Raw genomic sequence first — 26,675 nt, forward strand, 5'->3', positions numbered from 1 at the left:
AACAAGTGTCTTGAAGAGCAGACACACCATCACGTTATCGCTGTAACTGTTGCTCAAAAAATTATCTTGAATAAACCATAAAACACGTTTCACACCAGCAAGGCGAACGATATCAGGTGAACGATATCAACATCTAGTTTCCTGTAACCTGTTCGATGCCTCTAACATATCACAAGTTGTGTGTGTATTATCAGATTGAATAATACACCTCTCGTAAAATTCGTCACCATCCACCGTCGGCGACAAAGTACACGTTTTCTTCTATACGAGACTATCAGCAACAGGGCCTACCGGGCCAACCTCACAATGGAGCAGAAAACCGGCCTCTCTGATGCTCCCAGATCCCCGGAAAGCGGACTCAATTTACAAATTCGCGCCGGTGGAAAGTGGGAAGGCGCTAATCCCCAAGGCTGCGGCAAGAGGCTTGGGGCGGGGATCGAGATACCCCAGGGGAGAAGTGCTGTGGCCAAAGCCAAGCCAAAACTAGGGGCTACAACTCACTGCAGAAGACCAGCGTAAAATTCCTCAGCAGCTCGGTTAGCCCCCGACCACATCGCGCCCCAGTTTGACTGAAGACCCGAAACCGCCAAGCTGAAATGCGCGCCGGGCGCTGACGTACGAGGTCGTGACTTCCTTGCCGGGACTACTTTTACCCCCCTCCAACAGGCTCCATTCTACAGTTAAACTATTGTTTTATAGCACAGAGCGGTTTCTCTGGTTCCAATAGTTTCCCCTTTCCGTAAGAAAAAGTTAAAATACATTATACTGGTTGAGGGGAAAAGACACTCGTCTCGCGAGAGTTGGCCACGGCCTCTCATGGATTACTCCGCGAAAAGGAGTCCCTGGGTTCTAAGAGCCCTTTTTAGCTTGGGAAGTCAATAAATACCGTAATTTGACATATATGAAGAAATAATATGCTATTTTTATTGTTTTAACGTGGTGGAGAGATATTTTATGTCCCTGAGTTGGTTCTGAGGCGGGGCAGGCTGGGGGACCAGCTGAAGGTTACATATGGGGTGGAAGTGCTAGGCACTTCCTTTTCCTGTGGGAGCCGCCGGGTTGAGAGGAGCGTGGCCTTCTCCTCTCCCCGCCATGGTGAGCAGAACTCTTCTCCGCTGGACCTGCTTCTATTTTCGGGGCTTGGCAGGAATGGGCTTGGGTGTTCAGAGCATGAAGTCTACAGGAGGGGGAGCAAGGAGAAGTAGATGGGGACCAAAGCGTGTGTTTGTGGCTGGGACGTGGGTAGTAATGCTCTACGGCAGCCATCTTAGAGGCAACGTGTGCGGGCCGGCGCCGGGCGCGTCTGGAATAACACGGAGGAACCCCAGATAGTTCTTGGAGCCAGAGGGACCTTTGGGATTCTAGCTTCTCTTGGATCTTAGAAAGTATGGGTTCCGCTGAAGACTTCCGCTCTGAAGATTCTCAGAGCGTTAGACTAAGGCTAGGTGAGTCAATTTGGGGTCTTGTGTCTCCATACCCTATTTAGTGAGAAAGTTTTAAGAGAGATTTTGTTAAACAAAAAACTTTTATTTCACTTATTTCTTATTATCGTGTGCTTATCTTAGCAATTGCTTCTGAAAGCATTCTGCTCTTGCATTAGATTTTAATTGTTTTGTAGCTTCTGCATAAATAACGTTTGTAAAAGCACCATGTGCCTTGGGTAGTTCAGTGAACACAATATGGAAACAGCACTATTTTGCTTCTTTGTTCGTAATTGGGTTCTCAAGATGCATTGTAATGTTGGATGGTACTGTTGTCGACGGAATTGGAGAGGAGGCAGTAATTGGACTTTATAAGCCGTGACCAGAGACACCTGAAGGAGGCTAGGTGAGGAAGGGTATGTTTAGGTAGAATACTTGTTAAATCTGAGGAAGGAGAGGGATGGCCCTGAGTGTAGGCCTGAGAATCTGGAAGAGAGTGTGGTCTGTGGGCAGTGAGGTTGAGCAGGTTCTGTAGGTCATGCTTAGGACCTTTTACTTTCAGGGGGTAAGTTTCTGGAGAAAATTGAGCGAGAAGTAACAAGGCTGTTTCTTAGTAGTAAGTTTTGGAAGATGTGTTTGGAATGGGATGACCGGGAAGGATAGATGTTTGAAGTAGAGCCCTGGTAGATAAGATCTGGTCACATTTGGGCTGAGAGAGTTTGGATGATGACATTAAACTGCATTTTCAAACCTTACACTATGGTTTTTATTATCTTGCTCTTTAAGGCCCGATTTGAAAGTTTAATAATAAAGCAATCTCTGAAAATGATGGAGATTCTGTGGCAGAACTTGAGAAATTTAGGTATTTTTCAAATACTTACTGATAATAGACCTGATGGTGTGTTGATAACTTAGCCTTTGTTTTTGGCTTAAGCACTATCTACCTCATCAAATTCTAGACCTTTCTGTAAATGAGCCTTTAATGCTTTTGTTGGTGCTTGAGTGCTTTTGATGATGTTTCTCAATATAAATATTTTTGATTTTTTTTTTTTCAGGCGTGTGCTCGTCCACTGATATCAGTGTACTCCGAAAAGGGGGAGTCCTCTGGCAAAAATGTCACTTTGCCTGCTGTGTTCAAGGCTCCCATTCGACCCGATATTGTTAACTTTGTTCACACCAACTTGCGCAAAAACAACAGACAGCCCTATGCTGTCAGTGAATTAGCAGGTACGGATTTAGCTGTTTCCTGGGTTGACTTTTTAAGGGGTACTTCACAGCAGTGATGAAATTCCACTCCATTGGTCCGTGTTTCTGAACAACATGATTTCCCTGGATGTTCTGATGCTGTTTGCTGCTGTACGCAGTAGTCACAGAATGATGTGTTAAGGAGCTAAAGCTTGTGTTTCTGAACAATTTCAGGTCATCAAACCAGTGCTGAGTCTTGGGGTACCGGCAGAGCTGTGGCTCGAATTCCCAGGGTTCGAGGTGGCGGGACTCATCGTTCCGGTCAGGGCGCTTTTGGAAATGTATCCTTTGTTGCACCACCTAGACTGTCAGCTGTGGCATTTGGCAGACTGAACCTGGCTTATTCATTTTAGTGATTTGAAAATGTTTGTGCTCAAGACGCTGGTGTCCAGATGGAACACTCCTCCGGCAGGTTTGCTGTTGGGAGGCGGGCTGCAGCGCAGGCTTCCTTGCCATGATGTCGTAATTTGCGTCCGACTCTGTTCCCAGCGACAGTTGCCTGCTGTCAGTAGGCTGGAGCAGAAGGGTGACGAAAATTTTACTGAGCAAGGCACAGCCTGTTTGTAAAGTTGCTAAACTTGGAGAAATGTGATTCTTAACTGGGAAAATAGATGTGTCGTGGGGGCCGCATGTTTGCGCCAACCAAGACCTGGCGACGTTGGCACCGCAGAGTGAATACGACGCAGAAGCGATACGCCATCTGCTCTGCACTGGCTGCCTCAGCCTTACCGGCGCTGGTCATGTCTAAAGGTTTGTGATACTTTATTGTTTAGGAAACCTGTAAACCTTTCTTACATCTGAACCTGAGAGCCTGTGTGAATTCTCTCCATCCTAGAGTGTCTGACTACATTTCCCTCTACTAAATGCTAGTTATAACCACCTCAGTCTAACAACTCAGTGAATACTACGTAATGAGGTAATATTTACATCGTTTGTCGAAATGATGAGATTCCACTCATTGGTCCGTGTTTCTGAAACACATGATCTTTGTGGTAGTTCTGATTTGGCAAATGTGCCACTTTGATTTGTGGGTTTGATTAAATTTTTCAAAGGTGCAGGGTAACCAGGTCAGTGTTAATTGGCTTTTTCAGGTCATCGTATAGAGGAAGTTCCTGAACTTCCTTTGGTGGTGGAAGATAAAGTTGAAGGCTACAAGAAGACCAAGGAGGCTGTGTTGCTTCTGAAGAAACTTAAGGCCTGGAATGATATCAAAAAGGTGGGTTTTGTGGTTCTTCACACAAGTTTGTTGCCAGATTTTACATTTCAAAAGGTTACTGAAAGACAGTATAAGTAAACCTTAGTGGATATGAGAGCAAGGACTCTGGAACCATATTCCCTGAGTTTGGAAGCTCGTTGCTATGTTAAATTTAGGCAAGTCATTTGTGCCTCCAATTTCCTCATCTGTAAAACTGAAGTTGTTTAAACTATAAAGATTGAATACAGGGATCAAATCTCAATCAGAATACCAAACTTTACTTCGTTAGGTCTATGCCTCTCAGCGAATGAGAGCTGGCAAAGGCAAGATGAGAAACCGTCGCCGTATCCAGCGCAGGGGACCCTGCATCATCTATAATGAGGACAATGGTATCATCAAGGCCTTCAGAAACATACCTGGTAATAATTGTACTGCTTACATGTTTTAATTACCTGTGTTATGCAAGCTTACCCAGCTTTTATTATGATGAGATTCCACTTTATGGTCCGTGTTTCTGAAACACATGATTTTGTGGAACTTCTGATTCGTGGCTGAATAAGTATACCATTGATGTTTACATTCATGATTAAAATACTTCTTAGGTGCTATAAAGATGATCTGCATTTCACTTACTGAAATACAGGATCCCTGATTCTCCTTTTTCCTTTACAAAGGAATTACTCTGCTTAATGTAAGCAAGCTGAACATTTTGAAACTTGCTCCTGGTGGTCATGTGGGACGTTTCTGCATTTGGACTGAAAGTGCTTTCCGAAAGTTAGATGAGCTGTATGGCACTTGGCGTAAAGCAGCCTCCCTCAAGAGTAACTACAAGTGAGTATAATTTGTGTGCTGGACATGGATGTTTATGCTGTTGTTCAGTCACAAAGTCGTGTCTTACTCTTGGCACTTGAGACAGCAAGGACTTCACCACATATATGCTGTGGATATTGTTCAAAATGGATTTGCATGTTTTTTAAATAATGCATTGTGTTGCTATTTCCTCCTTGTATACAGATGCAATATGTGGAAATAGATTCTGGGGAAGGGATAGTATAGTGGAAATTCTGATTGGGTTCTGTAGAGCTTAAATGATTAATCTTTTGTTAAGAAATAGGAATTAAGCCTCTTTTAAATGTTTTTTCTTTCAGCCTCCCCATGCACAAGATGCTCAATACAGACCTTAGCAGAATCTTGAAAAGCCCAGAAATCCAAAGAGCACTCCGAGCACCACGGTAAAGTTTTGATATTCACAGTAATTCTTGTTCAGCTTCACACTATCAGTTATTTCAGAAATATGGATAATGTATAAACTATTAATAATAGAGTATCTGCTTTTTTATAGGAAGAAGATTCATCGCAGAGTCCTGAAAAAGAATCCACTGAAAAACCTGAGAATCATGTTGAAGCTTAATCCATATGCAAAGACCATGCGCAGGAACACCATTCTTCGACAGGCCAGGAATGTAAGCAATAATTCGGGTTTTGCTGGACCTGTTGATTTTTAGAAAGATTTGATTCTTAGACTTTCTTCCTAATTTGTTGCAGCACAAAATCCGCATGGATAAGGCAGCAGCAGCACTAGAAGCCAAATCAGATCAGAAAGGGGTTCAGGGCAAGAAGCCTGTGGTGGGAAACAAAGAAAAGAAGGCTGTTGGCGATAAGAAGCTGAAGAAGCCTGTGGTGGGAAAAAAGGCTGCAGGGACCAAGAAACCAGCAGCTGAAAAGAAGCCCACAGAAAAGAAACCCACCTCAGAGGAAAAGAAGGCTGCTGCGTAAACTTAAATTTGTTTATTCCATAAATGCCGGACAGCTGATTTTGAATAAAGAAAGGCTTGAACAAAGAGGCAATGAGAAACATGACTTGGATGTGGTGTGTGAGTTGTGGGTTTTTTTTAACTGATAATTTCGATTTAAGTCTGGTATAAAATGGAGCCTTCAGTTTAGTATAAATCCAAGGTGAATGAGAAGTGAGATGTTACATAAATTCGGGTATAAAATCCATTTTTAAGACTTATCTCAGAAATACACAGAAAATCATTATTTAACTTCCCCCCAAAACCTCTTTGGAAAATGGGCCATGTTCCATAAAGATTTGACATTTTTGATAACCACAAGAGGGCAGATTCAGAGAACATTTTTTAAAGGATAGCAATAAGAAATTGATTTTCCCTTCAGAAGTGTTAATAATCTTCTGTGATACAATTGGTGGAAGAGATGCTTGGCAACGTTTTAATATTTGGACCCTTTGGTATAAAAAGGGATTCTCTGGTGGCTCAGACAGTAAAGCATCTGCCTGCAATGCAGGAGACCCGGGTTCAATTCCTGGGTTGGGAAGATCCCCTGGAGAAGGAAATGGCAACCCACTCTTGCCTAGAAAATTCCATGGATGGAGGAGCCCTACAGTCCATGGGGTCGCAGAGAGTTGGACAAGACTGAGCAGCTTCACTTTTGGTATAAAAAGTGCCAGGTGGTTTTTTTTTGTCCACAGTCACTTGTGTATTTCAGGTTTAGTATACTTTCTGCAGAGGATGGATGTACCCAAACGTTTTTCCAAAGCTTTTAACTCGGGTCGCGGTCTTAACACCTTGGAAGTGACCTGTGCTTCCCTACTCAGAGTCTTGTTTTGCATCTCGTTTTGCCCTGTTGGCAGTCTGTCCTCCAATTTATAGGTCAAAGGATCTCTGTTCCTTAGTATAAAAAAGCACTATCCAGCTTAAAATAGTTACTTTCCTGCCCTCTAATTTGCACAGTCCTACTTGGAAACCCCTTTCCTGTAACCAGGAATCTCCGCTTGCCTGAACCTTCAACTCAGTAGGGCTCTTGTACTGATGTCCTGTTTGCTGGTGACTGAAGTTTGGAGGAGCTAGAGTAGCCTCCACGGATGAGAGAACAGCACTGCTCAGCTGAATTACTTGACACTCGGTATCTGACCATTTTTATCCCCAGGTCCTTTACATCGCCAACACCCTTTGCTTTAGGGAGTTCTCATCCCCGGAGTTTTGAGGTTTTCGATTTACAACCAAGTTTGGGTAGCCATGAGTTTACGTCCACGAAGGGGAAACGAGCGCAGGCGCCGGTAGGAAGAGGCGTGCCGCCAGCCCCTCCCAGTCCGCTTTTCCCCTTCCGGTAGCGCGGAGGTGGCGTCATCATCGAGCGACCCGGCGGGCTTGAAGGGTCGAGATGTTGAGCCGGTTGCAGGAGCTGCGCAAGGAGGAGGAGACGCTGCTCCGCTTGAAAGCGGCTCTTCACGACCAGCTGAACCGGCTCAAGGTGACCCCGCGCCCCCCCCATTTCTCCATTCAGTTGTTCCCGCGCCCCAGGCCGTCGGGCCCTACGTGGAGCCCAGGCGTCTGCGGCCGATTAGCTTTTCCTCACCTGGCCGTCGGGCCCGGACCTGGGGGCGTAGACAGGCATCGAGGGGGGCTGGATTTGAGCTTATGGGTCTACCCCTATAAGAATATTGATCCTGTAGGTTTAGGCTGAGGCTCATTCATCTGAGTGTGGCGAATACACTGCTACCCCCACCGGACCACTACAGCCCCGTAAACGTGGGCGGCCCGCACCACGCGCTGAGGAAAGGCGACCTCCCGAAGCTCGCCTAGACGGCCCCTGCCTCCCCTCCCGAGCCCCTGCAGCATTTACTAGCCTCTCTTTACTACCTCGTATGGTCGCTTGATACAGCTCTGGTCTCACAAAGGCAGCCCACTCGCGGGTGTTCCATTGTGCAAAAGAAGACAGCAAGGCCCTGCCAGAAGAGACCCTGCCACAGTACTGGGTTTGCCAAAAAGTTCGTTCGGGGTTTTCTGTAAGATGCTACAGATGAACGATGAACGTAAGATGTAAGATGAACGAACTTTTTGACCAAGCCAAATAGTTCCCGGTAGCTTTTCTCCCCGGATCTGTTACCGACACAGCTGCTTTGTTGAATTTAGATTGAAACCCACTAGAGCCATTTCTCAGACATGTGCGGAGGAAACCGCCTTTAGTGAGATGTTCCTTCTAATCCCTGCTGGGCACTTTCGGGTTATGAAGGCCCTTTGTAAACTGAGACCTATGAAAATAGCGTGCTTTCCCTCAGGACACAGGCAGTGCCTGCACACGTCTAATCTGTGCGTGCCAACGATGGCTAGGAAACGCTGCCATTTTCCATTCTTCCTGCCTTTGCTATCTCATTACGGGGTAGACAGACTGGGTCGTGTGGAATCAGAAGACAGTTGGCTTTTTTAAGGGCATGCTTGTGTTTTCCTCCCCTGAGCTCCTAGGTCTGGGCGAGTGGAAATCTCGCCTCAGCTGGAACACCTGTTCACCCTAGGAGAAAGAGGCAGCAAACTTTCTATACCGTTTCCTTTAGAGGCCCGGAAGGGCCCTCATTTAGAGGCCCATCCCTTCCCTCTAGAGCTTCACAGAGGTTACATTGTTTTCAGTTCTGATGCCACCTCTCCGAGCATGCTCAGTACATTTCACCCACATTAGTAGCTCGGTGACAGAGTAAAGAAAGTGTCCTCCACTCTTTCTAGGTTGAAGAGCTGGCCCTCCAGTCGATGATTAGTTCTAGAAGAGAAGGTGAGATGCTGCCTTCTCAGCCTACACCGGAACCATCACATGATGTAAGCTTAATCCGTGTGGGCCTGGGGAGAGAATGCAGTCCATTCTGCTCTTATGCTGCTGAGGGATCAGAAATTGTAGATTACCTTATCAAGCCCAAAGAACTCTGGGGAGTGCTAATAAGAACCTTCTGGTTTAATTAACTAGCTAGTGTATATTACTCTTTTAAACAGAGAACATCTACCAGCTGGGTACACTTTGGTTGGCTGTACTATTGTATCGCTTCCACCTTCCTACTCTTCCATTCTCTCTAGTCACTCCAGTGAACTGGGGAGAGTGTGAAGATCTTTGCAGAAGTATGTCAGAATTCCTGCTGCTCTGTGAATAAGTAAGCTTAGGATTTGATAATACACTGTAGCTTCAACCACAAAGCCTAGAACTAGAGTTCTAGTCCTCCTTATAGCCTCTGACCAAGTGCCCTCAGGAAAATCATCTTCTAGATAAACCATATTTGAACGTTCTCCCAGCTGTGTGTTAAACATTTAAAACCATTTAAAAGCAGCACATCTAAGCCAGTATATAATTCTTATGTAAGAACCATGTGTGTAAATCAGGTAATCTGTCAAATCTAGGGCATTTACTGTGCTCTCATTTTGGCAGTGGAGGTTGGGGGGAGGGGGTCAGGGTAGAATTTGGAGAAATAGGAAAGTGGCCACACTTCTTAGTGATAGTATTGGGATTGAATATACAATTGAGATTTTATTATAAAACATTAAGAATTTCTTTTCAGGCTAATGTTCTTCCTACTAATCCATAATGTCCTTGACTAAAGCAGATGTTGGTGCATGTAGACAATGAAGCATCAATCAACCAAACTGCACTGGAGTTGAGCACAAGGAGCCATGTGCAAGAAGAGGAGGAGGAGGAGGAAGAGGAGGAGGAAGATTCCTGAAGGGGAGAAGAGCCCGGGTTAGTCATGCAAGTTAATTTCTAAGTCTCAGAGACTTTCTCTCTTCAAAGAATTCTCATGGGCCCTATAGCCTGCTTTAAAAGGAAGCAAGAACTTTAGGAGAATGTGTAGTTGTAAAAATAGTTCCATCAATAACTCAGGTTTCACAGTGCTTTAACAAAAGTTGGTGACATATAGAAAAGCAGAGATGCAGTGTTTCAGCATTGAGCAGTACGGGTGGTGCTGTGTTTATAGGCTGGTCAGATTAAATAATTGTGTTCTAAACAAAAAACTTCCTCTGAAATGCTATTGAGAAGGTCTGGCATCTGCAAAAAGGGCAGAGTTTAAATACAAGCCAGCCTTGCAGCCAACAATGCCTCTATTAAGAAAACCAATTAAACACTGTTTGCATGCCACTGAACCCTTGTGAGCAGAGCGAGGCTACAGTCTGGGAGAGAGATGACAAAGAGGAGGACAGAGGGCCCCTTGAGAGCACAGCTGCTGCCTGCCGCCTCTCAGTGACGTCGTAAACTGACTGCTAACATGCCGTGGGTGGCTCATCACACCTCGGTTGAGACATCATTATGGTAAAAATGTGCTTAGAAATAAGTCACACATAAATAGCTGTCATGCGGTTTGCCGCTTTCCAGACAACAACAGACCAAAGGCTCAGTTCCTCTGGGGTGAACGATACAGTAGCATGGTTTAAACCCATTTCTAGACTTAGAATTGTGCCACTGAGGAAGGATCACGAGGCTCGGGAGATTGGATTTTGTAATAAAAAACTGACAGTTAACAGAATAAGAGACACTTCATACGTTAAGCTGACACTCAGTTTTGCATATTGTCCCTTTTCCAGTGAATATACAAATATGTAGTTGCTTGATTTTATAAAAGTAATTTGCCCTGCCCAGAAATAGAAAAGCCAAACAAAACACAGCCTCCTCAGGCACAGCTTCTTACATAACTGTTCCAGGAGAGAGCATAGACTTATTTGTTAACCGATGTTTCATTAAAGTTATGTTGAGCTACTCTTACATGAAGTAGCCAGAAGCTTAAATGAGCATATTTCTTAGAAAACACAGTGTGAATCTCACTTTGCAACAAAAAGCATCGAGGTATACATTTTGGGGTCTAATGTAAGACACAAGCATGGGTTTTTAAGAGTTGGAAAAGTTGGGTATCAATTCCAGCTTGACGACCGGTTGGCTGCCTGCGTTTCACCTTTCCGGGGGTCCTCACCCGCGTGTCTGTGAAACGAGAGCACTCACACCTGCTCTAGCAGTTTCAGGTGTCCTCCTGAGATGCTGATGAGGCATCACTTACAATCCAACTATTGGTAATTCCCTGGCGGGCCAGTGATGAGGATTCCCATGCTTTCACTGCTGAGAGCCCAGGTTCAGCCCCTGGCTGGGGAAGATTGCAAAAGCCATAGCCAAGAAATTAAAATATTCAAGTATTATATCTCTCAGTAAGGGAGTTTAAAAAAGGAGTTTGGCCTGGGGAGCTCTAAAAATATAGCATGAGCGATGTAGGCACCATCATTCTTGAGAATGAGATCATTCTTAGTGAAAATTACTAGGAAGAAATATTTTTGACTTTCAAAGTGAAGTACCTTTGGATGTGAATAGAGATTTAAAACAGCACTCAAAAGACACGGAGCCTGAAAGTGTTCACATCCAGGTTTTAGACTCCAGGTCACACCACTCCTTAGTTTACACACTTCAGTGAGACATTCTCAGAGGTGGTGACATCCTCTCTGTTAGGAAAAGACCCTGGGTGCGAGAAAGGTGTGGCTCTTAAACCTCATCTGAATGTTTGTATGTTGAAAACATGTGAGTTAGACTGTTGACTTATAGAACAGACGTTAGCCTCTTGAGGGAACAATGATTGGCTGAGGCAGCCTTGTAGCTATAGTGTTGACCAGTATTTAAAATCCTGGCTGTATCTCAGGCTCTCGTAGATCTGCAATGGAACTACCTACTTAGGAGATTTACTGTTTTTTAATTTGAAAATGAAATAAGTGTTTAAATATATTTATTTATTTTGGTTTTCTATCACCTGCTCTCTCAAGAAAATGAGGGAAGAGGTGCTGACTAGGCAGCCTCATATATATATGACCTAAATCTCAAAAGTTACTTTTCAAAGAAAGAAAGGTGACCAGTTAGGACATGGCTTTGTGAGTTTTTGGAGTTTCACTGCCAGCCCACAGGCACGAAGTCAGTCCAGGCACCCTTCTCCTCTGCAGGAACCTGTGTCAGGTGTACCTGCTGAGCGGGGAGCCATCGCTCAGTGGAGTAAGCAGCGCGGCGCAGCCCCGGGTAGAGGCCCCAGTGCCAGCTGCGCCAGTCCTGCCCCCTCTCCTGCTTTCCTCTCGGATGAAGAGATGGAAGATCAATGGGATCTGTTCACAGGCCCACAGGAAAGGTGGCTGGAGGATAAGGGTGCTTGCTGAGAAGAACTGGACAAAGGCCAAAGATTAGACTTCCAGGAAGCCACACTGCTCCAAAGCACTGAAGCTGTCCTTAGTGTGGTATTTCCGCCTTCCAGCCTCCTTCCTGTCTTTGCGTTTCCCCCCTCATTAATGCCTGGCTGCTAAATCATTTGATGATTTATCCACTACAGACACTGAAAATGCCACCACAAAAGCAGAAACTGTTTTCATCCTTTGAATTTGATAGTATATTTATTAGAGTAAGAGATTAGGCTTGTTAAACATCTGGATTAAAATGGTAAAAGGATTTTCATACAGTTGTTAGGCACTATACACACTGTTGTTTACAGTAGCATCAGTACTTGGGTTTGGTGAAAGGTAGATCTCATTTATTTTAATGCCTTGATCCATTTGTAACATTCAGAGTAACTCCACCATTTTAGAAACACTAATCCAAACTTAAAGAGACATAGCACTAAATATCCACATGGTATATTTAAAAATAAATATAGAAATACAACCAGAAGTCTACAAATCATCACAGTAGACAGACTGGTGAAGCCCCAGCTATCATGGCAGTGAAGGGCTCTGGCTAGATTTTGATGAAAATTTGCTGAATTCTACACCAAAAGCAAGAACATAATAAAATAACATGATACACACTTTCTGATGCTCATTTTTATAGCAGCAAAGCATGCTTCACATGCACTGCCTGTGAAGGATCTTACAAGGCTCCTTCCTACTCAGTTAGAAGGTATGCCTGGCAAGAATGAAGTACCACCAAGTGTCAAAGAATCCCGAAAATAGAGGCGACCAGCCAGTTCACGGTGTGGGAAAGCAGCGCAGTTTTCAGTAAGAATGACTACCCACAGTCACCAGAGTTTCACTGTAATTCTACATTGCACATGTTTTCATCATCAGTATACACAAAAATAGCCCCAAGCACAAAGCCAATCCACTTAGGGGAATAACAATAGTAATAAGAGTAAAGATGATAATATTGAAAATGACACAAATAGAATTTTGGCACATGCTGTGTTCTTCATCCTTTGTCACAGGTGAAATGCACGTCTGAACAGAGACAGGCATGGGAAGGCTGCCCGGAAGCAACATGGCATGCCCCGGGCAGGGACTGCTGCTTCCCAACCACTTAGACGCCAGCCGCATGGGTGGGTGTGCTGGGCTGGTTAAGGCCGATGGTGGAGCAGAGCCAACCTGCAAAATCCACTTCCTCAGCATCAGATCTCTTGATAAAAGCATGAACCTGTGTGTGAGGAAATGGACAGAAAGTGTGCTTAAAAGCCAAGAAAGAAAATTCAAGAGTCCTGGGTCTGGAGGCTGTGCTGCTTTTGGAAGGAGCTCCGGGAGCCTACCCTTGTCCAAGTGCCTGCCTAGAGCCCCGGCTCTGCTGGTCTTACCCCTTCCCTGAGCCTGCTCTCCGTGAAATGGAGACAGCAGCTCTGCCTTGCAGCTGTTGAAGGACCAAGAGAATTAATGGACTTGAAAGCGCATGTTACAGTGACCAGGCTCTACCCAGCATGTGAGTGCCAACACTTAGAGGATTCCCACTCCTCTGCTACCACACAGGAGACAGTTACTTGGTGAGGGTAACTGTCTCCTGTGTGGTAGGAGACACTGGGTTTGGTGAAAGGTAGATCTCATTTATTTTAATGCCTTGATCCATTTGTAACATTCAGAGTAACTCCACTGAATAAGTGGATTTTGTATTTTGAATACAAAATAAGCCAGTCAGTACTGCAGAAAGGCCCTGTCCCCCTGTGGGGCAAGCTGGCCCTTTCTCTCCCTGGATCCCCTCTGGCTGCAGGGTTATCCCTGCTTTTCCATTAAACTGATGGGAAGACCGAGGAGACGTGTCTGGGGTCCTGCAGGCCCTAGATCAGCTGGGCCACAGCAGTCAAGGCAGAGCAGGGTGTGGGCTCAGCAAGCACTGGACGGGTGACCAACAGGCGAGCAAATGAAACGCAGCAAACGACAGTGTAAGGACTTGAAATAAGCCACTTACCATGAGTTGCTTCAAATCTGCTCTCTCTGCGGGGTTTTTTATTAAGCTTAAAGGAAGAAAGACAGTGTGAGCTGTTGCTGCTGCTGGTTCTAACTCAGATTACTTAATGTGTGCATGCCTGTCCTCCCCACACCCCACGGGCTCTGAGGAAGAGTGCCTGAGCCTTACCCACCTTCCTGTTCTTAGCAGAGTGTCATGCCCACAGTAGGTTAATAAACACTTGCTGAATTAAATTAAGGCCAAAAGGCAATAGGGCAGTCCCTTTACAGCAGGTGTTGAGCGCAGCAGCTATTCTGCCCCCTGCTACAGTCAGACATGTCACCCGAGTCCTAGCGCTCTGGAAGAAGGGCAGCAGCTAAAAGGTGAAAGGCAAAGCTGTGCTCCCCAAGAGGGATGGGGAGCCTGACAAAACCAGAGTACTTTCAGAGAAGAAGGAGGTGACTTACCATTTATTCACAAAATCTTGAAATTCCAGACTGAATACTCCACTGGGCAGTTTTGGAGGAGGCTGCAAGTACATGCAAAGACCTAAGAAGTGTCCTGCTCTACCCACCTCTCCCTCCTCTACTCCCACCTCTGGGCAGTGCCGCCCTTACCCAGTCCAGGAAAGGCAGGGCTGAGAGGCCACGGCTGCTACTGCTTACCCTGTTGGAGTGGTCAGTCTCAAACCAGTCAGAACTGGGGCCAGGTCAGTGTTCTGACTACTCACCAGTCTAAACCTGACTAAAAGTCAGTGGCTGAATAAATCATTTCCTCTCTGAGCCTCAGCTGACCCTTTTTAGCTCTGAGGCTCCACCACCGTACATCTGGGAGTGCGGCAGGGAAACACAGCCAGTAACTACTAGGAGCAGCAGCGAGGAGGATGTGCAAACCACCAGCACAGCCCAGCCTGACAGCACCTGTGGGCATCACAGAAGGCTGAGCATGAAATGTTTACCCCTTCTGAGTGCTCAAGGAGTGCAGAAAGGTTAGTAAAACATTAACTGGCAGAGAGCTGGGTCCCAGCAGGAAAGGATGACTTTCCTGATATAAATACAACACAGTCTACCTTCTTTGCATCCTTATGCAGCTTAGATCAGACCCTCCACTTCCCTTCTCTGTCCCACAGTGCTTAGCACAAAGCTAAGTGAAGAGCTGAAGTGAGCCCAGTAACCTGTGAACCAGTGGCAGTGATTTTTCTAAACTGCTGTGGTGAGCCAGGATTTTCCCTGTTGAATTTGTAATGACCAAGGGGACCTTTTGGCCCTTTGGGGGTCTAGTTTTAGAGAGAAATGAGAAAGCATGAAAGTTATTCCACTAGTCTTGAAGAGAATGGGGCAATGCCCGTTACCATGCTCCTCAGAGGAGTGGGGGCCTCCAGCTGCCTCCCAAACAGGCCAGAGCTCATCGCTTCTCTTCCTCTACCCACGCTGTTCCTATGCCAGCAGTGCATCAGGTGCCTTACCATCTCAAATTCTGTCCTGCCCTCCAGCTCCTCCTGCCCTGCCCCACCCTCTGAGCAACCACGGTGCTAGTCCAGAGCTTCTAATTCCCCCAGGCCCATACTGATGAATACTTGTCAGTCTCGTCCTTCCTCAATCCCTTTTACATTTAAATATACTGGCATATATACTTCACAGATAATATATCTTCTCTGTATTAAAGTTAGCAGTAATGTAATCACCTGTAATTCCATCACTATGAGATAACCACTGTCATATTACTTCCCAGACTTTATGTACACATAATATGCATAGATTTTTTTAAATGAATCAATCATACATACTCTTTTACAACCAACTTTTCCCACACAATTTATAGTGAATATTTTCCATAACTTTCTACACTGTCACCTGTTATGCTCATTGCTTTATATAGAAAATGCATGTGTTTGCCTTGCTTCCCCTACCCAATCTAACAGTCTTTAAGACCTGAGACTTGTTTTTCCATCTCTGCCTGGATCCCAACCTCGTTCCTACCACCACCCCAAAGTGCTTATTAGCACATAGTAAGTGCACAAGAAATGCTTGGTGGAAAAAAAGAAATGCCTGGTGAATGAAGGATGAGAAAGCATTCAATGGGCAGGTGGAGGCTTCTGAATCAGAGAGGATGAGGGACTCGGAGCTATGTGAAGATGCTCCTGGGGAAGGGACAGCCCATGCTGTGGGAATAATTCAGAGGTTTCCCAGACAGATCAATTGTGAGTTTTTTCCTTAAAAGCAAATAAATTCCAAGGTCACAGAAGCCATGCAGTACCTTACCTCATTGACTATGTAATCCAACAACTCAAAAATTGCCATTGGAGGTCGGCTGTCCATTCCATAAGCTGCAAATTTTATGAAAAGAAAAAAGAAAACACTTCTCAAACAGAAGGTTAACTGCCAGTTTGAGGCTAGGGGTAGGCATGGATCTTAGGGACTAGAACAAAGTCATGGAAGATAGAGACAGAAGAGCCACAGATAAAGCCTGAACACAGAGTGGGCCAAAGCCACAGCTGGCCAGAGTCTGAGTCTGGGTTCTGCCACACCCAAGACTTGTGACCAGCTCCTCCTGCGACCCACCACCGGCAACCCTTGCCCGCTCTGTTTCTCCCTTCATACACGCCCTCGTGTGGGCCTCAGACAGTGATGTCCTGGCAGGGACAACGTCAGAAGGTAACGGCAGGGCCAGGATCTTCCAAGTACTGGGTGTACTTTACAGTCAGAGAGGCGGGCAGTGCTACACAGAGCTTACCTCCTCAGAGTCAGACTTGGCCACTTACAAGTGTATGTGGCAAGTCAAGCACCCTGTGCCTCAATTTCCTCATAGCTAAAATGGAAATTACAGTAGTGCTCACACACAACTGCTATTAGACAATGCTAGGCAAATCTATGGAGACAGAGTAGACTGGTGATGACTAGGGTGTCAGGTAGGGGAGCCGTGACTGACTGCTAATGGAAATGGCTTCTTGTGGAGGTGATGGAAACGTTCTTGAATTACAAAGTGGTGATGACTGCATGATACGGAGAAGTATACTAAAAACCACTGAACCGTACACTTTAAAATGTGCATTTATGTTATGTGAATTTTACCTCAATTAAAAAATCTACCTAAAAAAAGTTAAGATTTTTTAAATTAGATAATACATATAAAATACTATGCGCAGTGCCAGGAACACAGTGGGCACTTAACAAATGGTAGGAAGGAAGACGTTGGTAATGATAATAATCTCCTACACTGGAACCCCATGCTCTGCTTCCCCCTTGCCCCAGCCTGGCAGCCAGAGACAGGAATCAGCCTTCCAGAAACCCCTGATGGAAAGGACCACCCACAGTCCAAGCTGGGGCCACACTGGGCCACTCACAGCTGAGGGGCCTCCCGGGGGTCCTTGGCCTGGGCGGGGTCTCAGCCGCATCTCCCTCCACCTGGCACCCAAACATCAGCTCCAGCTCCTTGGCATCTGGAGGAGGGATGGGATACCTCCCGACAGCCATCTCAACCAGAGAGAGCCCCATGCTCCAGATGTCCGACTGCACGGAGTAATGGGTCCCCTGGAGTCGCTCTGGCTGCAGGAGAGACAGACACAGTTATCACCTGTGAGCTAGCCTGGCCCATGCAGAGAGGGATGGGTGAGTCCTCATGAATGCCTGGGACTTCCTGCCCCGCTGAGGCCTGTCTGCAGTGCAGGAGTGCTGGGCTACCCTGCCTGGTCCCAGCCCTGGCTCTACTGATGCATTTTATCTCCTGCCCCTTAGCAGAGCTCACATCCTGTTTCAGGACCTCCACTAACCTCTTTAATTTGGCTTCCCTTCTACCCCCAAATAATCTGTTTACCAAATCCTAGCTGGCCTTCGTGGCTCTGACCCCTAACTGATGTCTCCCCCCAACCTACCCTGAACTAACAGCATCCAACCCAGCTGGACCCTGGCTGAGCCTCAGCTATGGTTCCAGCTCTGCCCATCCTGGTCTTGCATGTGCAGGACAGCCTATCCAAAGCCCAGCATGAGAGACTCATCTTGAGTCCTGAATCCAAAATATGAAGTTTCTGGAACATGGGTCACAAATGAGGTATCAGTGGGTAGAAAGAACACCGGCCTTGCAAGTAAGAAGAGCTGAGTTCTAAGACCAGCTCTGCCACTAACTCACTGTTCTGGACCATATGGAAAACTAGAAAAGGCAAAGGATCTGGGGTCAGGAGATCTGGGTTCAAGTCCCAAGCTGGGACTTAAAAGCTAGGTGATCCTGAGCCTCAGTTTCCTCAGCTTTAAAATGGGGCTAATGATAGTAACAACAAAACAAAATACCTACTCTGCTACCTAGGGCACTGAGAAGGTCAAACCAAATGAAAATGTATGTTAGATGTTGCAAAATGTTATGCAAATATGAGTTGTTATTGGTGGAAATAGTGGGAGAGAAGTACATAGTGCTTATTTTTATTGAGCATTAATTGAAATAAAACATGTATTTTAAGAACCCTATCAAAAAATCTTTATTCTGACCATGATACACTTATGTGGTTAGTCGCTCAGTCATGTCTGACTCCTGGCTCCTCTGTCCATGGGGATTCTCCAGGCAAGAATACTGGAGTGGGTTGCCATGCCCTCCTCCAGGGGATCTTCCTAACCCAGGGATCGAACCCAGGTCTCCCACATTGCAGGTGGATTCTTTACCACTTATACAGGCATCAAAATCATTTCTCCCATAGGGTTTTTCACCAACTCCAACACTGAACTATTTTGGAACTGGCCTGACCACATAACCACAAAACCCAAACCACTAAACCCAGGATCAATATAAGTTCTAGGGCCTATTAACTGATTTTAAACCCAAAGAGTTAGCAGTTGAGTAGCCCAGTAGCTGCTCAGTTTTTAGACATTCGGGGAAGGAGCTGAAGGGCCCACGGGTTTCATGTCTTTCAGCCCCTGGAATGGGGGGATGCAGATGTGGGTCAGCGCCCGGTGAGCCATGTTGCCAGTGGCTGGAATCACTTGTGGGCAGGGGACAGGCAAGCAGGAAGAGGACGGGAGCAGCTGCCAAACTTTACCGAAGAGCAAGTGAGGGCCTGCGGTGCAAGGTGGACTCACCGGCCAGGAGCCTGGCTTTCAACCCTGGCTCTGCAACAGGAAGTGCATGGGTCACCACACCTCCCTGAGTCTACATTTCCTCATCTCTAAAATGGGACAACCATACGGTTCAAATGGGATCATCACTGCAGGATGTCAAAGTGCTCGAAAGACTGCACGCAAAACACAGTGTGCTAAGACGCCCTGAGCCCCTGTGCCAATCCCTCCTTTCACCTCCGAGGAGCCCCCACTCACTCCAAGTAAGGCTCCTCTACTCGGCCCCAGTCGGCCCTCACCCGAAGCCACGTTTCCCCTTTCTGAATCGTTCTGAGGAGCGTTAGCCACGTTCCCGCCCATTCGTCGACCACACATTCACCCACTTGGTGACGCATTCCCTGAGCACCGACCACGGCCCAGGCCCCAAACTGGACCCTCAGGACAACGGAGCCACCCGCAGGCTTATCCCTGCCCCTCAGGGAGCTGGCTGGGTGGGGGAAGCAAGGGAACAGAGCCATGCTGCTGAGGGCGCGGGTGGGGGTGGGTGGGGGAGCCAGAGCAGCTGCAAACAGGAGGGGGGACTCGGGGACCTCAGGCTGTCAGCTGAACCAGATGCCAGGGGACCAGGAAGTTGTGCTGTGGTGGGAGAGGGGCAGATAACGGAGACAGGCAGCAAGGCGGGAGAGAAGAGACTGCACAGGGAAAGACAACTCTGAAGAGACTCACAGGAGTCGGGTCACTAGGTGCTGAAAGGACGGGGAGATGGGCAGAGGCTGAAAGCTGATGCTCAGATTTCTACCCTGGGAGACTAAGGAAACAGTGATGATGTTTACTGCTAATGGAAAAGGCAGGGCAATCTGGGATGGGGGCATTTCTGGGCATGTCATTCTGAGGGTCTAAAGACAGCAGGCAGAGGTCCGGAGGGTGGCTGGATCTCCATGTCTACAGAATGAAAGCCAAGCTCTGGAAACATCCAAGCGCCGGTTTGAGCTGAAGCTGTGATCCACTGTCTCTTCCAGTGAGTCAAGGTCCCAGTGCCCCAACTATGCTCCAAGGCCTGTGAAAGGCTGAGCCCATCTCCCCTGAGACTGTGATCTCAGGGAGGGACCACAAGGCTCATCCCTCATTTCTTCCCCCCCCATCCCCATCACCCAAGCACAAGGGTCTGGCTCCACATGGGAAGACACCCACTTGGCTCCTATTCCTGATGAGACAAGAACCTCGAGAAATGGAACGAGGTGCTCATACCGACATGTAGGACCTGGTGCCCACGAAGGAGTTGGCCATGGAGTCGATGAGCTGCCCGCTGACCCCAAAGTCACAGAGCTTGATCTCTCCACGGCTGTTCACTAGGATGTTGGACGGCTTGACATCTGTAGGGGAAAGAAAACAGAGAGGTAAAGAATTGACACAGGTAGACTGGGAAGCGCTGCCCAGACAGACTAGCCCTGACCACGAATGCCCTCGTCACAGAGCCAGTCCTTGGCTTATGGACACGGGACACCATGGCCCCTATTCCCCCTGGTTCAGAACTGTCAGCAGAGGAGTGACAAGCTGCTACAGAAGCAAGACAGAAAGCCAGTGTTTTCCACTCAGAATCCAGTCTTGGCCAGATGACCCACAGGAAGGAGTCAGTTACCATGAATAATCAAGACTGAAAGGTCTGTTGCTTCAGCCGCCTCTGTTGGCAAGACACAACGCCTATCACCGGATCACAAGGGAGGAAGGAGTAGTAAGACCTGTATGCTTGCTGAGGCTACCGACCAAAGACTAAAGGAGGGTGGGATGGAGGCGGTACTCCTGTTCTTGACCCAACAAGCACAGAAGATGGGGGTTTTAAAAATGTGTGTGCCAGGGGATGGGAGCCAACTTTCGATTCTCTTTCACTGAAGTCACTTCTCTAAGAGCCTGCACAGTTGCGTCTACCTGTTAGTTAAGGAGAGTCTCTCGTTGTCGGGGCCAGAGAACTAGGGAGGCCTGAAAGCTGCTCCTCGGGGTCAGGACAGTGTCCCCAGCACCGGCCCTATTCCCTTCGCTGCACTCGAGCCAGCCTCACGGCCACCCTGGCGCGCACCACCAGTATTAGTCCGCTGGCCCTTCCCTTTGCCAAGAAGTAAATTTCTCAACATTTTCCTTTTACCATCTCCTCTGATTCAAACAACTGTCCCATGAAGCAGTCAGAGCAGAGGCTGGGACTTGGTAAAGGGGCCCCAGGCACCAGGTTTGTGGACAGACATTGGCAATCAAGGAGACCCACTCGAGAGCAGGCCAAACCCCAGAGCAAAATCATAAACCCTGATAGGGAATCTTTGACGGGCGTAATACAAACACAGGACATCTGGAGAACCAGAGGGAAAAGTGAAACCCTCGTAATCCCAACCTACCAGAGCTACTATTAGGATTTTATTACGTTCCCCTTCAATACTCAAAAGAATGCATTTATTTATTCCTACACAGATTCTAACAGATCTATTTAAGTATCTTTCCAAGGGTAAACAAGCAAACAAAAAAATCCCTTTCTCATATCCCAGGAAGTCCTTCGCCTGCCCACCTCCACCTAGCCCCTCATCATCCCCAGCTCCAGCCTCTCTCCGCCCACCACCGGCTCCACCAGGGCAGGGACGCTGGCAGTTTGCCTCACCCCTTTAACTGCAGATGCAGGACAATACAGGAAGCACTCCTCGATGCCTGTGACTGAATGGGGCTAAACTCCTGGGGACACACACAGCTCACACCGTGGGTATTGTCTTTCTAAGACCCAACCATCCACGTGTCACAGGACACAGCAGCACAGAATTCGAGATCTTTCCAAACCTACTGGCACACCCCCATGTCTCCCATATAGACACAAGTGTCAGAAGTAGCCTGAGAAGGCATCTGGTTCCTCCCCTTCATGGTGGAGACGAAAAGCCTAAGGCCCAAAGGGGTCCAGGGACTTGACTGAGGTCACACAGCAAAAACTGGATAAAGTGGGAACCAGAATTCAGACCTTGTGATGCCTGGACCTGTCTTCTCCCCACTCACCCTGCTGCCACATCACTCATACCCTGAGTGACTGACCACAAAGCCCGGAGCGCCCTCACCTTCCAATGTTCCCATGGCCTGTTCAGAAATGACCTATTAGGTCTTCTTTTAAAAGCACAAGAGCGGCACTAGCTACAGAGACAGGAGACCTGTATCCGAGTCCTGGCCCTGCCACACGTTCCACATGCAGTCTTGAGCGAACCCTTGGCTTCTGCAGTCTGTGGTCTGCAGATGGGTAAAGTGGTGGTAACCACCACAGCTCTCGTCGTCTCACCACTGAGATGGAGACCAGGACCCATTGGATGAACTGTGGGCATTTACAGAGCACACACGTGACAGGATCACAAAGAAGGATTCTTTCACGGTTGCACCCCACGACCGGCAGTTCACGGCTCCAGACACCCGCTCCCTTGCTTGCCCCTGCTGCTCAGACACCACTCCCCAGGCCACAGCTGCTGCTCAGGAGAGGCTGCACTGCCTCTGTGGCTCTCCTTGTATCTGATTTCTGTTCACATGGCAAGCCAGCCTCCTTTTTTGCAAACTTATATAATGCCACTTTCCTCCCTCTCTGGCTGTCAGCTCCCGCTTCCCCCACTCGCCCCAGGGAACACTGCCTGGGAGGCTGAGACACCCATGCAGATGGAGGGGGGACGGTGTTTCCCTGCTTGGACCACATTCATCCTGGAAGCCAAATGCACACACAGGGCCCCTCAAGGTGACCCTGAAGGCCTGACAAGAAGTTGTTTGGAGACATCCTAACTTCTTCCACTCCAGCACATGTGGCTGGAGCTGCCAGGACAGGACATGCTCCTCCCCGGCACCCCAGCAAAGTCAGGCTCTTTTCTGGGGACAGAAAAGAGGTCAGATAAGGCCTGAGAGGCTGTTTCCTCCCACTAGCAGCCTCCTGGATTTGCTTCCCACAGTCCCCACCCCTCCTTCCTCTGCTCCCGTCCCCAGCAGCTTCCTCTTCCAGCCGGTCTTACACAGTGACCGGCGCGCCTCCAGTGGGACCGCCCCTGCACAGAGCCTGCAGCGGCTCCCATCTGCCTCCCAGCACAGGCCAGGCCCCTCGGCCTGCACTTCCAAGCCCACTGTCCTGCTCACTTCTCCAACTTCTTGCCGCAGCACATCTCCACGTCCGGCTCACCTGCCTAACTGACCCCTGCACCTAAAACACCCTCCTTTCCCACCTGCCCTCTCACTTCTTCATCTGGTAGAAGCCTGGTTCTTCTGAGGGCCTTTCCCAGTGTGGAATACTGCCCTGCTCTGGAGCCCGGGGAGGTTTAGTCAGTCTTCTTCCCTCATCTTTCCTTGCAACCGCCTCAAACACTGTTCATGTTACAGGCCCAGGTGGTCCCTCTCTACTTCCCGAGGCCTCTCCAGGCCTTGGGTTCTCTTTCCAACCCTCCAATATCAGGAGAGTGAAGCTGGAAGGAGCCCCAGCAGATGATGGGCCATGCTGCATTTCACAGGAAGTATCCACTAGCCTCTAAGCTCCCAAGCTGACAAGCTTCCCTAGGAAATCTATAAGATGCTAAGGTCTGAAACCCAGATTCTGCCCAGCCTCTGCAACAATGAAAAAGGATAAACCCCTCTTCTTCATAAACGAATAAGGTGTTATGAAAAAACTAAGTGGAAGAAGGAATTTTCTTTTCTGATATTTTCTGCACCAGAAATAACCACTGTTCAAAGCTTCTTGATTTCCCCTCCATGAGCACATGACTTCAACTTGACTTCTGAGCATTTTCTACCCCTCTGTGGATTAAAGAATTCACTTGTTTATTCTTTATAAACACTAATAAAGTGCCTGCACTGAGCTGTGAGTAGAAAGGACCAGTCCCTGTCCAGGCTGCCACCACCACAGGAGACGGAACTCAAGAAATAAGAACCAGCCAACGTAGGAAGACATCACAACAGCTCTGGTTCACTGAACACCTACTATGCCAGGCCTTTTAAATACACTGTCATCTTTAACCCTCACAACCGTGCTGTGAAGTAAGCATTATTAACCCCTGTGCACACTGCAGCCATGAAATTAGAAGACGTTTACTCCTTGGAAGGAAAGTTACGACCAACCTAGACAGCATACTGAAAAGCAAAGACATTACTTTGCCAACAAAGGTCCGTCTAGTCAAGGCTATGGTTTTTCCAGTGGTCATGTATGGATGTGAGAGTTGGACTATAATGAAAGCTGAGCGCCGAAGAATCGATGCTTTTGAACTGTGGTGTTGGAGAAGACTCTTAAGAGTCCCTTGGACTGCAAGGAGACCCAACCAGTCCATCCTAAAGGAGATCAGTCCTGGGTATTCATTGGAAGGATTGATGTTGAAGCTGAAACTCCAATACTTTGGCCACCTGATGTGAAGAGCTGACTCATTTGAAAAGACCCTGATGCTGGGAAAGATAGAGGGCAGGAGAAGGGGACGACAGAGGATGAGATGGTTGGATGGCATCACTGACTCAATGGACACGGGTTTGGGTGAATTCCCTGAGATGGTGATGGATAGGGAGGCATGGTGTGCTGCAATTCATGGGGTCACAAAGATTCAGACACAACTGAGCAACTGAAATGAACTGAACAGACAAGAAACACCGAGGCCCAGAGTCCAAGAGTTACCTGTCAAAGGGGTAACCAATAAAACAAACTTTATCTGGGAACAGGAGCTGACTTGGGGTAGGTTGAAATCCTTAAAGTTTGATTGTGAGAAATTATAATTCTGTGCTCTGGGTTAGTGAGCAAGCAGTTCCTTCTCAGCTTCAGCTCATTACCCTCCTGGGCAAGTTTAACTGCAGGAGACGTGCTGACAGTGGGAACTAGAGCCTCCTGATTAACAAGTGAGTTCACACAATGAGCCATTGGAGCACGTGTGCCAGGTCCTAACCAGCAGCTGTTTTTATCTCTCTGCTTTCAAGAGTTTTGCAACCAAGTCCAGCAACTGCATTTTAATTTTTACTTCCCTCCCATGATTCATGAGTTCTGAATTGCTTTCATTCTTTACCTTTGTGTGCCCCTCTCTGCAGATGCAGTGCTCCTCCCTGACCCAAAAGGCATGCAAATGCTGACAATTAACACAAGATGATGTCGCATTAAGCCATGATTTGGTTTTCATCAGCATACGCCATTCCAAGAAATGGTCAGAATCTGAAATCAGGTAATAATAATAGCCTCAACAGAAGGTAAACGGGTTAAACCAGAGAGAGAGGGAGAGAAGGGAGAGAGAGAGAAAGAAAAAGGGGGAAAGGGAGTAGTCAAGGCATGAGTTTATGGATCCTGGACTCCCTGATCCCTCATTCCAAATAACCCCATAATAACATACGGCAGAGCAGCCCCATATTATAGATATGAAAATTAAAGTTCAAGTAGAAGCCACTTGCTAAAGACCACAGAGTAACCTTCCCATTAAAAGAACCTACCTTAGGTAGGGACTTCACTGGCAGTCTAGTGGTTAAGACTCCATCATGCTTCCAATGCAGGGGGCACAGGTTTGACCCCTGGTTGGGAAATTAAGATCCCACATGCCGCATGGCATGGCCAAAAAAATATACTGCCTTAGAGCAGTATAGTTTGCCTTCCAGACTAAGTGACCTCCGGAGACAAGCAGATATGCAATCTATCACAAAGCCAATCAACCACCACCGGTGGACAGGAAAATAATGCTGGCTACTTGGACATTATCATCTGTACTTCAAGAAAGAGGAATCAGCAAAAAAAACCTGGTTTGACCTGCTGAAAGTTAATTTTGCTCAGCAGGAAGAAAGAGGGGAAAAAAAGATGCCAAAAGGAAGGGCAGAGTTAGACTGGAAATCTGTTCGGTTTTAAATGGGAAGTGGGAGAGAATTTCTAATAATATCACCATAGTTATGGGGACCCAAGCTGCACCCAAGTAACGCATTACCCTTGATGCCTGGGGTCAGTCACAGTCAGCATGATTCACTCGTGAAGTCAAGGTCACTCACTCATCAGTCATTCCTAGCTTAGCCTGAGACAGGCCCTGAAGGAAAACACCGAGGACAGTCTGTTTGCCAGGTAAGGACAAACCTAAGCTAAACGGAGCTGGCATTCCGTGTTGTCTCCTGAGAAGAGAAGGACCCACCCCAACACATACACTAACTTTGGGAAAAGTGTGCCTCCCTGACTCCAGCCAGCTGCTTCGGATGGAGACTGACCATCAGACCTCTGTCCCCAGGCCACAGGGCAGGCCCCTGATGCAAGCTGGGCCACCAACCTCCTGCTGAGTTCTGGGTACACAACCTCCGGCAGGTTCTGGGTACAAGACCAGTATGAGTTCAATTAGAGCGTTCTTTGGGATTTTCTGTCAGAGGCTGGGAAAAGCTCTTGCCTCTCTGATAATGAGACTAAAGCCAGAGGCAATGGTTCCCATGTGGTAGAGACAGCTGGCCTGAGAGAAAATAGCCAACTTGGGAAGAGAAACAAATGAGCGAGAATTAACAGGTTCCAGGACACCACCCCACCCCACCCCCAACCCCCACCTCCATGGATACCAAAATCTGCAGATGCTCAAGAACCTTATATAAAATGATGGAGTATTTGCACATTTGCACCTACACACATCCTCTTGTATACTTGAAATCACTTCAAGATTATAATACTTAATACAATGTAAATAGTTACAAACACAATGAAAATGCAATGTAAATCAAATTTTGCTTTGGGGAACTTTTTCCCAAATATTTTCCATCTGTAGGTTGGCTGAATCCAAGGTATATGCAGGTATAGAGAACCGACCACACATCTTAACTGAACTATAACAGCTAATGGCATTTGAGTCCCTGGACATAATCTTCCCTAAGGCCAGGCTA

The 26,675-nt window shown here is 47.3% G+C and overlaps 4 protein-coding genes and 4 non-coding genes across 14 annotated transcripts in view; 6 read left to right on the plus strand and 2 right to left on the minus strand.

Annotated features, from left to right (window-relative positions):
* Positions 1–837, minus strand: part of ZWILCH (zwilch kinetochore protein) — a 42,723-nt gene extending 41,886 nt beyond the window's left edge. For 3 of the 4 annotated variants that reach the window (XM_006050225.4, XM_006050223.4, XM_006050222.4), the window contains exon 1: positions 502–837. Coding sequence is in view for 1 of the 4 variants with exons in the window: in XM_006050222.4 (XP_006050284.2) it covers positions 502–554 (53 nt within the window). In the remaining 3 variants the exon portion in view is untranslated. Of the gene's footprint in view, positions 1–291; positions 480–501 lie in introns of those variants that run through there. The other variant, XM_025296278.3, reaches the window with a different exon arrangement.
* Positions 838–949: 112 nt separating this feature from the next.
* RPL4 (ribosomal protein L4) lies at positions 950–5,721 on the plus strand. The gene is made up of 10 exons (XM_006050221.3): positions 950–1,095; positions 2,477–2,648; positions 2,841–2,947; positions 3,278–3,416; positions 3,758–3,882; positions 4,151–4,280; positions 4,536–4,692; positions 5,010–5,093; positions 5,204–5,324; positions 5,407–5,721. The coding sequence occupies exons 1-10, from the start codon at positions 1,093–1,095 to the stop codon at positions 5,635–5,637; spliced, it is 1,269 nt and encodes a 422-aa protein (XP_006050283.1). The 5' UTR covers positions 950–1,092; the 3' UTR covers positions 5,638–5,721.
* LOC112577861 lies at positions 2,697–2,767 on the plus strand. The gene has a single exon (XR_003102063.1). It is a non-coding gene; the product is annotated as a small nucleolar RNA SNORD18 (small nucleolar RNA).
* LOC112577862 lies at positions 3,117–3,214 on the plus strand. Its single transcript, XR_003102064.1, has one exon. It is a non-coding gene; the product is annotated as a small nucleolar RNA SNORD16 (small nucleolar RNA).
* On the plus strand, positions 3,602–3,672 carry LOC112577859. The gene has a single exon (XR_003102061.1). It is a non-coding gene; the product is annotated as a small nucleolar RNA SNORD18 (small nucleolar RNA).
* LOC112577860 lies at positions 4,340–4,409 on the plus strand. Its single transcript, XR_003102062.2, has one exon. It is a non-coding gene; the product is annotated as a small nucleolar RNA SNORD18 (small nucleolar RNA).
* Positions 5,722–5,865: 144 nt separating the features above from the next.
* Positions 5,866–25,944, plus strand: SNAPC5 (small nuclear RNA activating complex polypeptide 5). Of its 2 annotated transcripts, none has more exons than XM_045162130.1 (4): positions 5,866–7,131; positions 8,379–8,468; positions 9,239–9,375; positions 24,876–25,944. In XM_045162130.1, the coding sequence occupies exons 1-3, from the start codon at positions 7,042–7,044 to the stop codon at positions 9,356–9,358; spliced, it is 300 nt and encodes a 99-aa protein (XP_045018065.1). In that variant the 5' UTR covers positions 5,866–7,041; the 3' UTR covers positions 9,359–9,375; positions 24,876–25,944. The 2 variants fall into 2 exon arrangements, with proteins under 2 accessions (XP_045018065.1, XP_045018066.1); XM_045162131.1 differs by lacking the exon at positions 24,876–25,944 and adding an exon at positions 11,604–16,035 and having other exon boundaries at positions 9,242–9,375.
* Positions 12,023–26,675, minus strand: part of MAP2K1 (mitogen-activated protein kinase kinase 1) — a 73,505-nt gene continuing 58,852 nt past the window's right edge. For all 3 annotated transcript variants that reach the window (XM_006050220.4, XM_044925399.1, XM_045162129.1), the window contains 6 exons: positions 20,079–20,203; positions 17,135–17,336; positions 16,053–16,117; positions 14,259–14,320; positions 13,813–13,858; positions 12,023–13,053 (listed from right to left, as the gene is read on the minus strand). In XM_006050220.4, coding sequence (XP_006050282.1) covers positions 12,940–13,053; positions 13,813–13,858; positions 14,259–14,320; positions 16,053–16,117; positions 17,135–17,336; positions 20,079–20,203 — 614 coding nt within the window. In that variant the 3' untranslated portion in view covers positions 12,023–12,939. The remainder of the gene's footprint in view (positions 13,054–13,812; positions 13,859–14,258; positions 14,321–16,052; positions 16,118–17,134; positions 17,337–20,078; positions 20,204–26,675) is intronic.

The sequence above is a fragment of the Bubalus bubalis genome, chromosome 11 (assembly GCF_019923935.1).
Source record: "Bubalus bubalis isolate 160015118507 breed Murrah chromosome 11, NDDB_SH_1, whole genome shotgun sequence".
NCBI classification, from domain to species: Eukaryota; Metazoa; Chordata; class Mammalia; order Artiodactyla; family Bovidae; genus Bubalus; species Bubalus bubalis.

Bases quoted from the DNA above. Each gene is read 5' to 3' on its own strand.
- SNAPC5 (XM_045162130.1), top strand. From the start codon at position 7,042: ATGTTGAGCCGGTTGCAGGAGCTGCGCAAGGAGGAGGAGACGCTGCTC. The intron at 7,132-8,378 runs GTGACCCCGCGC...CACTCTTTCTAG, and splicing joins ACCAGCTGAACCGGCTCAAG to GTTGAAGAGCTGGCCCTCCA. The intron at 8,469-9,238 runs GTAAGCTTAATC...CCTTGACTAAAG, and splicing joins CACCGGAACCATCACATGAT to CAGATGTTGGTGCATGTAGA.
- RPL4 (XM_006050221.3), top strand. The intron at 2,948-3,277 runs GTATCCTTTGTT...CTGGGAAAATAG, and splicing joins GTCAGGGCGCTTTTGGAAAT to ATGTGTCGTGGGGGCCGCAT. The intron at 4,693-5,009 runs GTGAGTATAATT...TTTTTCTTTCAG, and splicing joins TCCCTCAAGAGTAACTACAA to CCTCCCCATGCACAAGATGC.